General features: G+C 39.4%; 1 protein-coding gene across 3 annotated transcripts in view; it reads right to left on the reverse strand.

The window, feature by feature from the left end:
* Positions 1 to 6,871: 6,871 nt before the first annotated feature.
* Positions 6,872 to 14,892, reverse strand: part of SGMS2 (sphingomyelin synthase 2) — a 93,256-nt gene continuing 85,235 nt past the window's right edge. For all 3 annotated transcript variants that reach the window (XM_040237510.1, XM_040237508.1, XM_040237509.1), the window contains exons 5-6: positions 13,382 to 13,548; positions 6,872 to 11,620 (exon numbers count right to left, since the gene is read on the reverse strand). In XM_040237510.1, coding sequence (XP_040093444.1) covers positions 11,417 to 11,620; positions 13,382 to 13,548 — 371 coding nt within the window. In that variant the 3' untranslated portion in view covers positions 6,872 to 11,416. The remainder of the gene's footprint in view (positions 11,621 to 13,381; positions 13,549 to 14,892) is intronic.

A 14,892-nucleotide genomic window follows, 5' to 3' on the forward strand; every position in this document is an offset into this window, starting at 1 on the left:
AGCAGCAGCACTCATCAGTAAAAAGGTATAAGTTATGATACACCCACAGCATGATGATTCTAAAAAACCACTATTCTGAGTGAAAGAGCCAGGCATAAAAATCTACATACTGAAAGAACTCATTTATAACAAGTTCTAGAAAGGCACACCTAACTCGTGGTGGTATAAATCAGGGCAGAGGGCAGGACTGACTGAGAAAGGGACATGAAACATTTTTCCAGGGGGTGACGTGGAAATGTTTTATGTCTTGATTGAAGTGTTGGTTACCATGGGCATACACATTTGTCAAATCTTTGTGACCCCATGAATGGCAGCACACCAGGCCTCTCTGTCCATCACCAACTCCCGGAGTTCACCCAAACTCGAGTCCATCGAGTCAGTGATGCCATCCAGCCGTCTCATCCTCTGTCCTCCCCTTCTCCTCCTGCCCCCAATCCCTCCCAGCATCAGAGTCTTTTCCAATGAGTCAACTCTTCGCATGAGGTGGCCAAAGTACCAGAGTTTCAGCTTCAGCATCATTCCCTCCAAAGAAATCCCAGGGCTGATCTCCTTCAGAATGGACTGGTTGGATCTCCTTGCAGTCCAAGGGACTAGCAAGAGTCTTCTCCAACACCACAGTTCAAAAGCATCAATTCTTTGGTGCTCAGCTTTCTTCACAGTCCAACTCTCACATCCATACATGACTACTGGAAAAACCATAGCCTTGACTAGACGGAACTTTGTTGGCAAAGTAATGTCTCTGCTTTTTAATATGCTGTCTAGATTGGTCATAACTTTTCTTCCAAGGAGTAAGCGTCTTTTAATTTCATGGCTGCAATCACCAAAATAAACATAACCTTGCTTTAATTATCCTGGCCATATGGTTACAGACTGCGGACTTTGATTTTTATGTAAGCCAAAGCAAGCTGGAATCCCTGTTCCTTTCTTCTCCCTCATTTACTTCCATTTATTTTGTAGAACTCAGCATGGAGTCTGCCTAGATCTAAATGGGCTGCGTGGACAAGTTGTTAACCTTTCTGACTTCTTCACTGTAAAATGAGGGAGCTTAATCCAAGGCTCTAAAATGCCTCCGGTCCCTAAGATTCGCCCTCTTAAGTAGATTGTCAGGACCTTGAACTTGGCCCTTGATTAATAATATGTTTAGTTAATAAAATCTGAAAAAAATACATTCCCAAGGTCAAGTATAAGCCCTTTGCCTCAACAAAGCATAGGGCTTTTGCTTCCTGATGGCGGTCAGCATGCTTTCACTAATAATGAAGCCTCATCTCTGAGTTTCATGTAGAATCATGTTTTAGGAGGGACACGAGTGGGTAAAGAATCCACCTGCAATGTGGGAAACCTAGGTTCTATCCCTGGGTTGGGAAAATCCCCTGGAGAAGGGAATGGCCACCCACTCCAGTATTCTGACCTGGAGAATTCCTCGGACTATACAGCCCATGGGGTCGCAGAGAGTCGGACACGACTGAGCAACTTTGACTTGAAAGGTTACCTACTCTTTCCTTTAGGCAAGAACATACTCACAGCAAATCAGATATTTGAAAGTTGATAGCTTTACTCTGATTTTTTAAATGGCAATACATAGTTTTGTAGAAAATTTAAAAATGCAAGAAACTGCAAAGGAGAAAATAATAATCTTTTTATGTTTTCCACCTAGGGTTAATTTATTATATTTCTGTATGTATCCTTCCAGTCTTTTAATTCATATATCTATGATATTTTTAACCTTTATACATATGTATATGTGTCATTAACATTTTTCATGTTGTTCTTCCACAAATTATTTTTTAATTACTCTCTTCTAGCCCAAGGATTTTACTGTCAAGGACCAAACAGTAAATATTTTTGGTTTTGTTAGCAATCTGGTCTGTCACAACTGTGCAATTGTGCTGTGGGAGCCGGAAAGTAGCCATAGGCAATAAATAAATGGTCATGGCCATATTTCAGTAAAACCTGATTTAGAAAACAGGCAACCAGATGGACTTATTCTGAAGGCCATTATCTGCTGACTTTTGGACTTTAAAAAATCTTGTTCGTTGTTTAGGAATATTCAAAATTGATCTGACCCATAGCCTATTGTCAACACAAGCTATTTTTGATTTTTTTGCTATTATGAACAATAATGTGATATGTATACCTATGATTGTTTCAGTAAAATAAATACCAAGAAATAGAATTGGTACTAAGACCAAAGTACGAATAGAACAAAGTACATACACACACATACACTCATGCACTTTGTCCTTCTACCACTGAGAGATAATCTCTGTTAAAAGTGCGATGTATTCCTCTCAGATTACGTATATGCTTACATAGATTCCCCCTGCTGCCCCATAAATGGCATCATACTATTTTTTGGTTTACTAATCTGCTCTTCTTATTTAACCCTGATGTTTTAATAGAATCATTTTGACTGTTCTGTAAAGGGGCAGAGACAAAACCAACACTACAGGTATGTCGCAATGTTAGTCCAATTCTCTGTTAAGAAATACCTAGCATATTTCCAATTTCTATTAAAATTATACCAGAATAAATATGGGGGGGGCTTGTTTTTATCTAGTGTGGTAAATGTGGGGAAGGTAGGTGGTGTGGGGACTTTAGAAACATAAGCTCAAACACTGGACATTGTTCTCAATTGAAATCCAAAAAGCTTGTACAGCATGACAAACATGTATCTTGTATTAAGTAGAAAATTATTAAATTCTTGCAATGTAAAAAATTCTAAAACTACTTCCAAAAAATTTTTTAAATTCCATGAAGTTTATTTTCTAATTAGACATTATTATATACGTCTAGTATAAACAGATGTATATAATCAGGCAGTATCAACTGCTTTACTATACCTTACCTTACCTCCAATCTGCAACATGATGTTAGGTAGAAAAATATCATTCAACAAATACTTGCTGTGGTAAGAACTTAATTAGACACTGGGATGAATACTAAGACAATTCTTTCTCTGAAGGAACTTTAATTTGGTATATTAACAGGGCTTGTCTTTTAAGATCTTAAACCAGTGAGTGTATCTCACATTTTGACAATTTTTTTTGTATGTATCTTTTAGGGAGGAATTCAGATTCAGAGAAGTAAGGCAAAGCTTTCAGATGAGACTTCTGCTGAACTTTTAGGATAAGCAAGATCTGGATATACACGAATAATTTCAGAGCTAGAACTACTGTACCTAAAAGATTTAACTGTATTTAGCTAACACTGAATGTGTACCTTATAACAACCTCTTTCATTTCTTTCAACAGTTCTGTGAGACAGGGACTGTTCCAACCCACAGATAAAGAAACCGAGGCACAGAGGTTAGGCAACTTGTTTCAGGTCTTCACCTAAGCCAGTACTGGAAGAAGTGAGGTTCAAACCCAGAGAGCACAGGGCCACCGTATCCCCTGCCTTCTTCAGCAGACAGGTGACAGTCTGTCTGGGGAAGCACCTCACGTGGTTGGACTGGGTGCTGCAGCACAGCAGACCAGGATAAGAGCAGCCTGACTAGGACAGAGGGGCTGCTCATTGAAGCAGCGGGAAAGTGCCTTGCATTCATCAACAGGCTCACAGATCGGAAGAGACGGGGCCCAAAGAGCTTCAGAGCTTATAAAAAGTGCACTTTGCTTTTAAGAAATGTTTTTGTGTAAAATCAAATGTCTTTGATTTTAAACAAATTTGAAACCCAGGTGCTATGGACTACATGTTTGTGTCCCCCTCCCCATCAAAAAAAAAAAATCCATGATGTTGAAATAAAACCTCTAGAGGACTACATTCAAAGGTGTGGTCTTTGGAAGGTTATTGGGTTTAGAGGAGGTCAGACCGGGTAATGAAAGGAGGGTCCTTAGAAGAAGAGAAAGAGATCAGAGCTCTCTCTACGTGCCATGTCCCACATGAGAGGAAACAGGGAAGACAGGCCTCACCAGAAACTGACTGTGCTGGCACCCTGGGCTCCAACTTCCCAACCTCCAGAACCAGGAAAAGTGTTTGTTGTTTAAGCTACCCAGTTTATGGTATTTTGTTAAAACAGCTTAACGACTAGGACATCAGGGAAATGTCTTTCCCCTGGTGTCAAATGTAAACATTCCCTTCAAACCATGGACTAGGAAATTGACCAGATGTAATGCAAAGTATGTTCAAAAAGTATCCCTTCCTCCCTGCAAAGCCCTATGTGCTTGGGGACCCTGGGGTATGTGCTCTGGGGGCTCCTGCCATCTGCCAGAGGCAGGTGTGTGATGAAAGGAGTAGGAAGATGCTATCATTGCACATCGGTTACAGGGCATGGGGTTATAAAGAGGAAAAGAACACACAGATGAAAGGACTCGAGTTAACGTGGACACAGGACATCTGCAGAATGTGGGTCATGGCATCTTACAGAGCTCAAGGTCACGCACTCCTTAACTTTGCTCTCAACAACACAAAACTTGGTTGTCAAAAGATTTCTGCAAGCGGCCATTCTTCTCCTTCATTCCTCCCATGTGGGGTGATTCTTCCATCCCATTGGTGCAATGGGAAAATTACGGGCTTTGGACAGTTGTGTGCCCATCAGCAGTTGTGTGCCCCGTTTCTCTCTCTGAGTCAGAGTTCCTTCAAGTGTAAAAGGAGCATAATGAGACTCGCCTGGTGTTAAACAAGAGGACACCAACTTGCAGTGCCTGATCCATGGTAGCTTAAAGGAATTTAGGTAGAGAAAGAGATAACTTCTTGGAAACAAAAACTGAGGCAAAGTGTGCCCAGACACTTGGTCGGATGCAAGCACATGTGTTGGACAGATTTTTAGTACGGAGAACCAGTTCACATGAGGGCCAAACAATCCTATGGCTTCACTTTGGTCCCTTGGGGAGCCCAGAATCAACCCAGACTACTATGTGCCCCAAGACTCCGTTCCATTTCCTTTGCTGTCCTTTGAAAGCAGGTCAATGTATCTCTTCCTCCTTTTGATTTCCCCTCGAGACTAATCCCTGAGAGTCACATTTAGAGATAAAACCTTATGCACTCCCCAACCACCAGTCCCCCAACCTGTGTAAGGCTAAGGTGCATGATAGTAATTATGTACTACTGGAGGAAATGGCAACACACTCCAATATTCTGGCCTGGAGAATCCCATGGACAGAGGAGCCTGGTAGGCGATAGTCCGTGGGATTGCAGAGGCGGACACAACTGAAGTGATTTAGCTTTAGCATCCTACAAGGGATACTTGTAATAACTTTGTTTTATTGTAAGCTCAAACCCAGAGATTCATTTGTTTTCAAGGCCATTTTGCACTAGAAGAGTTGACTCTTCTCCCCCTCTGAAATGTAGTAAATCCCAACCACAAGAAAAATTAGCAGCCTTGGACAAAGAACTTGTTCCAAGGATCAGTTTCCCTCTCAACAAACGAATTGGCTGATAAGAGAATAAACTTCTCTAAAAACAAGCAACAACAACTACAAAAACCAAACCTCTGAACAGTGATGGTAACCATAGTAACTGTCACAGGGAGGCAGAAAACCAGAGAAAACAAGATTCAGGTTCCAGCTGTAACACTTCTTAGCTCTTTCATCTCACAAAACGAGGTCACCAACTCTTTCCTTGTCTACCTTGTGGGGTTTTGTAAAGATTCAAGAATGTATGCCAAGCATAAAAACTGTAAAGTAAGACACCTCATTCTACATCTGCCACATATAAATTAAATATGCTTTAGGCACACAGTAGTGCATAATCCACTATTCTAACATGCATTATTACTCATTATTTGGTGAGTAATCTAGTATTACACTTCTGATAGTCTTATATATTTTACTAGAAGAAAATGAGATGTAAGGACTTCTCTGGTGGTCCAGTGGTTGAGAATCCTCCTGCCAATGCAGGGGACATGGGTTCTATCCCTGGTCCAGGAAGATCCCACATGCCACGGGGCAACTGGGCCCATGGGCCACAACTGAGCCCTCACCCTAGAGCTCGTGCTCAGCAAGAGGAGAAGCCACACTGCAATCAGAGGGTTGGGTGCCACAACTACAGAGTAGCCTCTGCTCTCTGCAGCCGGAGAAAGCCACGTGCAGTGACCAAGATGCAGTGCAGCCAAAAACAAAACAAAAAAAATTTTTTTTAAGGAAAGGGATAAGTTAGGTGTCGAGGTTTGTCAAACATCACACTAGCTCCTTGTATCATGCATTCTTGATAAAAAAGGCAATCTTTGAGGCTCTGGCCAGCAAAATCAGCAAGCCAATATCTCAAACAGAAGGATGGAACAAGGTTTTCATCCAAAACTGGGGTGGAGGTGACAGAGAGACTACTGTGATTTAGACTCACTCTATCATTTCCAGATAATCCAAAGAAACTTGAATTATCCAACAATTTCACCTTTGAACCATATTATCTTACCCTTGTCCCCTCATCCCACTGAGGTGCTTTGAGGGTCATGCCTTCATCTTTTATCAGGGGGCCCAAAAACAGCTTATAGCAAACCACTGTTGCAGCGACGACTACTGAAGTCTGGCTAAGGACATTACCTTGGGGCTCACTTTGTGAAAGAAGAGGATGATAATTTCTTTCAGGGCTGAGCAACAGAACAGACTCTGCTTTCCTTGAAGAATTAGTGATTTATCATTTTGTTATTTTTTACTCTGTGAACAATGAGAATCTGAATTATGGAGCAGGGACCTGATTTTATACCTCTCCATGAATGACCTTATACTGTTGTGAATTATTTCTCACCTTAAATCCAAGGGGAGGAAAATAACACACCCCAGTTTAATTAGTATGCTGTTATCAGCTTATTTAAAAAATAATGCTTAAAGAAAATAACCCTCCTGTGATTTTAATAGCTATTAAAAACTAAATAATTTTTTACAAACATTTAAAGAAAGCAATAATCTGTTTTAATTGAAGAAAACCATAATACTAATTTTGAAAAGACTGTTGATGTCACGGTGGTTTATTGGGTAGATACAAAGTATAGGCTCTTGCTTTTTTTTTTTTTTTTTTAAGCAAAGCCAAAGAGATTAGAAACCAAGTAGACACATTCTTCTTTTTAGAATAGAAACATAAATTAGTTTTAACTAACAATTAGGCACTTAAAATGTAAATGTAAAATGGCATTTTGAAGTACAAACTATAGTTAACACGCCCAAATTCCTCCTGAAATGTTTTTACAAACACAAAAGCACAAGCATGGAAAACATATTTCTAAACTAAGAGAATTTCCCCTTTTGAAAAAAAGAACCTGAATTCAAATCTGTATGACAGACCAATGATTAAGGTACCAGTGGGTAAGAGAAAAGAGTTTCTGAAATTTACATATTTAATTAAAACATAAGCATTTAATAAAATTATTAACAGTAATATACAGTATATATCATAATGAAAAATATATGTCAGGAAAATAATGAATTCTAGACTTAGAATTTTACTTTACAACAAGGCACTTAACACATTGAAACAGTACAGTAAATTTCCGAAAGATGCAACTGGCTACCTCTCCAACCTTGTAATAATATCTCTTTTGTGAATATAGTATAACATAACCATACATTTTGCAGCATTAATCATTGCATAGGAGGTAAACTAAATAATGAATTCCAACTTGGCAATTAGATTAACTTATAGCTTCTTCTTTTTCTTTTAAAGGACAGTTTTAAATAAATCCACAATAAACAGCTATTCTTAATCATGATTCATTCAGAACACAACATAGTTAGATTAATGAGTAATAAAATAAATCAGAACTTACAAGCTGTGTATCTGTATAAAAACTTATCTTTGGGTACCTTTCGACATGATTTTCAGAGTTTAGGTATTGAAGTCAAGAGCACTTCTTAATAGAAGAAATATTTTTAGCAAGTAAGTCAGAGGAGTTAAATTATTGCAACACAATGACATTAAAAAAGGACTCAATACATACAAATAGAAAAGCCTTCAACATATGGCATATTAATTATAATATGTCCGATTTAAACATGTAAACTCATTTATTAAGAATTCCTTCTCACACTTCCTTACACTACAGGAGTGAGTGTGTTAAGACTGACTTACACTTGAAATCAGCTTTACAGCGCAAAACAAAGTCAACAATATAAAAGAATTTTAATAGAAATATTCAAAATATTCAAGGAACAAGATGTTAACTCTCAAAAAAGTAACTGCATGAATTCTAGCATGTTAAAAAAAAAAACACACACGAGAAAGATGGCCAATTTGGTGTTTCAAGGTAAACAACGTATAGGAAGTTATAAAGGGAGACATTAACGATTGTGATAGTGAGAGGTAAAAATGGTCTGCAAATCTTCTTTGATCAGATGGATAAAAGATTAGAATTATAACCCCTGTGATCTAAGCACATTTTCCCTTTGGAAAAGGTTTAAAATGCCTTTAAAATAATTCCTTTTGAAAAAAATAATTACTTTTCATGATGCTTTCAGATTACTGGTAAAAATAATAATTTTAAAATGGCTTTAAAACCTTGGAAATACACTTGTGTCTAGTTTGTGTTCCAAGACCTATAACATATTTCCACAAGAGGGCACTGCTGTACAGCAGAGAACCTTATGCGCTGTCATTCATCAACCAGCTCAGTCACAACCACCTCCCCACCTTCCTTCCATAGCAAAACTTATTTCCCAAGATGCCAGGAAATTAAATACCAAATTCCAAATTACCTTGGGTGGAACTGAGTGGGTAAGAAGACTATTTTCAGAGCTAATGTAGGAACTCAGAAAAAAAAAAAAAAAGAATCTGAAAGGAACTCATTTTCACTTGAAAGATTTTTTTTAAATGTGGCATCATTCATAGAAATTATATATTATAGAAATATTGCACCAAGGACTTAATCACAGAAAAAGCTTCAAACTGGAGCACTGGCTTACAAAAACAAAGATAATAGATAAGATCTTATGTTGTTTCAAAAGGCAAGCTCATAATTATGTTTTTTTTTTCAGTCGAGGTATAATTATATTAATTTTAGGTTTACAATGTAATGATTTATTTGTACATATTGTGAAATTATCACCACAGTAAGACTAATAATTGTTTAAGATTTACATCCCCAAGTGGCATATGGGGTTGAACCTCAAGTTTGGTTTCCTAAATGTAAATGGGTTTTGCTATTTCTCTTATTTTCCCATCTAGAAACTCTAATATTCCCCTCTCCCCTTATTTTCATACCACATGCTTCCACAGCATTTATTAAAGAGCAGTGGCATATACATGGGAACAGTGGTGTCCATACATGGGGTCATAGATGTTTTTAAAGTTCTTCAAAAGGTGATGGTATTTAAAAAAAAAAAAAAAAAACTGGATTACTTGATTCAAATGCAAAGTTTATACTGTTTTCAAGGTTGTCCAATAATCAATACACCATGATTTTTAAAGCTTAAACACTCTTCCTTACTTAATTTGAAAAAGAGTGGGTTATACCAGATATAGCTGAATGAGGCTCTAAGGTATATCAGGTTGTTTTATTTAAATTCGAGGCTCAAGGAATAAATCAGTGTTAGGAGAACAAAACTCAAGCTTCTGTGTCAGATACTTTTCCTCACAATTAGATGGGAGAAATTTAAAATCAGTATTTTCAAGTAAAATACATTGTCTTATCGCAAGCGTCAATATTTAACAAATGAAAATAAGTGAAAATTACGTAGAAGTATAGCTAAATATACCACGTAAGCTGTACATATGGTTCTTAATGACTTAATAATAAATACTGGAAAGACTTCTTGCATTTCAAAACCTGCCAAGGATGTATAGGGTTTCAATTCGTGTTTTAAATAAGTAAGTTAGTCTTTCTACTTCTTGATTCAACCTTTAGTGTTTCTCTTCTACAGAAAGAATCATACTGAAAACATACACAGAATTTTAGCACCAAAGGATGATGACCCTTCTGAACAGAATTGTTTTGTGCTTCTCTTAGACAAGTTCAAGTTCAATTTTGTGTACCAAGTCAAGGCTAACTCATTGACAATGACAAACTTAGGGATGTTTTTCATTCTAAGTGGGGAGAAATCTTCACCATCAATATAAAGGTAACTGCCTCCTGCTACCCAGATTGACTTCTCCCCTCTCTGACTACTGTTGATGATTTTGTAACCTTAAATTTTTTTCTATGATTACTAGAAGTTTAAAGAAATCAAGCCAAGAATTTTCCAAAAGATTCAACAGCATTAAACAATGCACTAAATCTGGCCGGATTTTTTTTTAATCCATCTTTTTTTTTTTTTTTTTTTAACATCACCTGAAAGAACTTCAGAAGCAGCTACCCCGCTTTACTGAGGAGCTGTCACCATCTAACGCACCTATTCTAACCGCAGATTACAGTGCAGCACCGTGGTATAATTTCAGGGTCAAAGTAAAGTTACTCAACTGTGGTATGTGTCCTTAGGACCAGTACATAAGAAACAAGTCTCTTGCTAAAAGGCAAGGATGAGACAAACTTTTGGACTCTTATCTTGGTTTTTCCATAAAGCACAATGGAACTAGGAAGAAATGGTTTTCAATGACATGTGACCAGTTGGATTTCTGAGTTCCAATTCACAGCTCCATGACAGATCTCAGCCAGGGTGTGTGTGACCTGGGAGAAAAACCCAGGCTTGTTCCCCACAGGGCTGGAGTGTCAGTTCACACACCTATGTATATTCAGCCTGTGCTACACTGTTGACTGCCCTGGGGGGTACAGGTGCAAATTTATATGTGGAGAACAGAAGCCCCCCTCATTCGCATACACAGCCCCATGTCTCCTGTAGACCTATCATAGGGATCTCAAAATGAAATATTTACACACATGTGAAATCTGCGGAGTGTCTCAAATACTTCTCTATTGACTTAGTTCACTTTTTAAGTTATAAAATTATCAGTTAAAAAAAAATAAAGTGAAAGTGACACGTAGTACATTGGCTGGTAGCAGCAGCACATATTCCCAGACCTGACCCTGACCTCCCCTAAGGCAGGGCAGAAACAAGGTTCACCCAAAGTTCACTCACAACCCACGGCTAAGAAGCCTAATGCTAAAAACCACTCTCAGCATTTGGAGATTTTATTTACACAGTAGCTGTCTGTATCCAGATATCTTTATTTATTTAAAATTTTAACAATTCTTTTGATCTTGGAGGAAAAAAAAAATCCTGAAAAAATTCTGAAGTAGAGAGCTTTCCTGGAGAAAGAATAAGGAAGGAGTAGCATGTTCTTTGGCACCTCTTTAACAAGCTCATTAGTAAAATCCCAGTTGGAGGGCTTGTCACCAATGAACGAAGAGCCGAAGGAGAATTTAACTTTCTCAGGATGAATTAAAAAAAAAAAAAGTCAAAGGGTAATACTTTGTTCATCTTTCTAATCACTTGCACAAAACTTGGTCCGCTTCTTCCTTTAGTGATCAGTTTTCCTAAAATAAAAATCAAAACTATACCTTTGGTTACAGCGATAACTCTTTTGGTGTAAGAGCCAATGCCTCTTGCTCTGCTCCTCAGGTAGATTTCTCATTATCTTCGCCAATCTTCTGAACCCGTGAGTATTTCTTGCAAGATGATTTGAAGCAGCCAGGAGGCCAGGACAGAGGCCAGGAGAAGCAGCAAGGGATCGAGCCTTGTACGTTTTTCTCAAAAAAATAAAAGATGGGGAACCACCACGCTCGAGACAAGAAATTAGTCTGTGAAGACACCTTCAAGTTCTGTAAAAGGTAAAGAACAGGAAAACGAGACATATTTTTCACGATTTGCATCCTACGTTGATTCTGAATTAAACTGTCATTTGCTATAACTGAACAGGGAAACCAGCAGACTCTGAATCACAAAACAACAGTCGCCGTTGCTCCTTTCCCCAACTCTGATAGAGCTTTCCAGGTGGCGCTAGTGATGAAGAACCCACCTGCCAATGAAGGAGACATAAGAAACACAGGTTCAATCCCCGGGTTGGGAAGATCCCCTGGAGAAGGGCATGGCAAGCCACTCTAGTATTCTTGCCCGGAGAATCCCCATGGACAGAGGAGCCTGGCAGGCTACAGTCCACGCGGTCACAAAGAGTCGGACAAAACTGAAGTGACTTAGCATGGATGCATCAACTCTGACAAGACTCTGGCTCCACCCTCAAACCCCTCCCCTCTTTGTGGCTAAGGCAAATCTGCCTGTGATTCCAGGAAGAATGGAGACTCAGGAATGGATGTTGAGAGATCTCCAGGCAGAAAAATTTTCAGGATGTGTGAGCGGTCAGATCTATGGCTCAAGGAAGGTGGAAGAGTGAAAGGAGAGCTCATAAGGTTGACAGTCTTTAAGGGGAAAGATGGAGATTTCGGTTCAGTGGCGTTAGTAGATACCTAGATGGGACCGGAAGAAGGAAGAAGTAAGTAGGAAACAGAGCCACAAGGACAAATGAAGTAATCCACAGAAAGGGCATTTATTAGTGGACACAACACTGAGAACTGGAGTTAGATCCATAGGGAATAGCATATTTCATTGTTCACAAATTCTTGCAACACTGGAAGCATCAGACAATATGGAAAACATGGTACTGGACAATAATCAGACTATCCCAAGATAAGTGGGCTTCGCTGGAGGCTCAAACAGTAAAGAATCTGCCTGCAAAGCAGGAGACCTAGATTCAATCCCTAGGTTGGGAAGATTCCCTGGAGAAGGGAATGGCAACCCACTCCAGTATTCTTGCCTGGAGAATCCCATGGACAGAGGAGCCTGGCGGGCTACAGCCCATAGAATCACAGAGTCAGACACAACTGAGTGACTAACACTTTCACTTTTTTTTTCTCACATCCCCAGATAAGTAAGTCATGGCACACAGACTAACTCTATTAACACTAAGGACATACACTGAGGCTAGGAAGACACGGTGAAAGAATCATTCTGTCTTGAGACTAGAGGTAGAGAGCAGGAGATAGGCAAGGCTTCTCAGAAGAGATGACATCTGAGCCACCTCTTTCAGAATGAATGGGAGAAGAAAAAAAAGAATCATATGGGAACAAGAGGCAGCAGAAATAAGGAAGGAAGGATAAGAAGGGAAGTCAGAGAGCATAGTAGCAAATAGATGTACAAATTAGTTACTCATTTTTGCCTGACTTTAAAAGAATTGGTGTCTTCCTCAAAATAAGTTCTCTGAGTGCAAGCAGTGTCTCACCTAGCTGCACAGCAAAGCTTCTACAGAGAAGGCTCCTAAATTTTTATTCAATTTTAATTCTCCTATACGTTACCTGATGAGAAAAACACTGTGCTCTACAATTACACAGCATTTTACCCTTAAATGTCATTTATATTTGTGACATTCTTTAAGAGGCAGTCATCCCTAAAAGTCAATTGACCTCAACCACACATTTAGGTGGCAAAAGCAGTTATTCCCATTAAGCTACATGAACCCCCCGCTGTGTGAAAAGGGGGGGTCCCCTGCCTTTAAAGAAATTATCCAAGGATAATTTCACCGCTCTCACCTTTTCGTTGGCCATGGAATGGTACCACCAGAAGAGCCGAGTTGTGATGTAATAGGCAACGATCACGTCGACGGTATAGTGTTCGTGTGCTACCAGAATGCAGATGATCCCGGCAGCGCTCAACAGCCAGCAGATTAAGTGATACCACCAGAAGTGGCGAGGCGAATCTGGACAGCAGAGAGGCGACAAGAGTTAAGAAGCATTCCCCGAGATGAACTGAACGATGGCATCTACCCTAAAGACCTGAGAAAAGTCTTTCTAAGGCCAAGAAGTCACTGGCGGAGAAAACGGATAATCCAAAGTTATGAGTCACTGTGAACCGCCCAGGATTTGCTCAGGTTGAGGGGGTGGGGGCAGGGGAGGCTGCTGGTAGCAGGTCTAATAGTCATTTCCCTGAGCAGGTTGGTAACACTGCTCTAGGTTTTGCTCACGCAAATAATAAGGAAGAGAACAGAAATATTTCACACATTAGGTTGAGATTGGCTCATACTGGCTCCCACAGGGACTCCACTAATAAGTCTTCTTTCTCTTGAATAACTGTTTTTTTCCCTCTTTTAAAGCTTTATTAGCTCACAAAAATAATAATGTAATACTGAAATTTATTTCATATTTAACTGTGATTATTTTTATAGTGATATTTACTTTCAAGTGTGGAAGAATGGTTGAACAGCAAAAAGATCCATTTTCAGAACTTTACATGACACATCAAATCAGGCATGGTTCAAGTGAAAAATAAAATAGCTAGTGCTCTTTAGGTCCAACGTGGAACAGTAAGATGATAAACCTGTATTTGTATTTGAAAGTCTGATTTCCTCCTCCTGAATGTACAACTCATTAATTCTTACTTGCTTCATCCTGCCACTAGGTTCCAGCCAATAGCTCATGGAATCCGAGAATTTTATAGCTGGGAGAAGCCTTACTTCCGTAATGTGGGAGGCCAGATCCAGTCCCCATAACTGTTCTGTTAGGCTCTGGATGTTAAAAACTGAAGTAACATTCAGAAATCTGGAGCTTTCACTAAATATGATTCTCCAGCACCACAGCCCTTACCTTTGCCTGAAATCCCACATCAGCCTTGCTTCCTTCCCATCCTCAAGGGTCACCTGCTATTTACCTTAAAAGTTCAAAATGCTTTAGCAAACCACGACTACTTTGTGTTGGTTTATCCACAAGAGGGGCTTCCCTGGTGGCTTAGACGGTAAAGAATCTGCCTGCCAATGCAGGAGACCCTGGTTCTGTCCCTGGGTCAGGAAGATCGCATGGAGGAGGAAATGGCAACCCACTCCAGTATTCTTGCCCGCAAAATCCCATGGACAGAGGAGCCTGGTGGGCTACAGTCCATGGGGTTGCAAAGATTCGGACATGACTGAGCGATTAACAGTTATGCACAAGAAGCAAAGCTGAAGCAGGTGGGGAGTAAGGAGGTGGTCCGAATGATCAATTTACTCCTCATAGAATTGAAAATCAGGCTTTAGGACTATCTAGACACCCTAGCACTGCTCTCCCATAAA

This window comes from Oryx dammah, unplaced genomic scaffold (genome assembly GCF_014754425.2).
Source record: "Oryx dammah isolate SB20612 unplaced genomic scaffold, SCBI_Odam_1.1 HiC_scaffold_3, whole genome shotgun sequence".
In the NCBI taxonomy this organism is placed as follows: Eukaryota; Metazoa; Chordata; class Mammalia; order Artiodactyla; family Bovidae; genus Oryx; species Oryx dammah.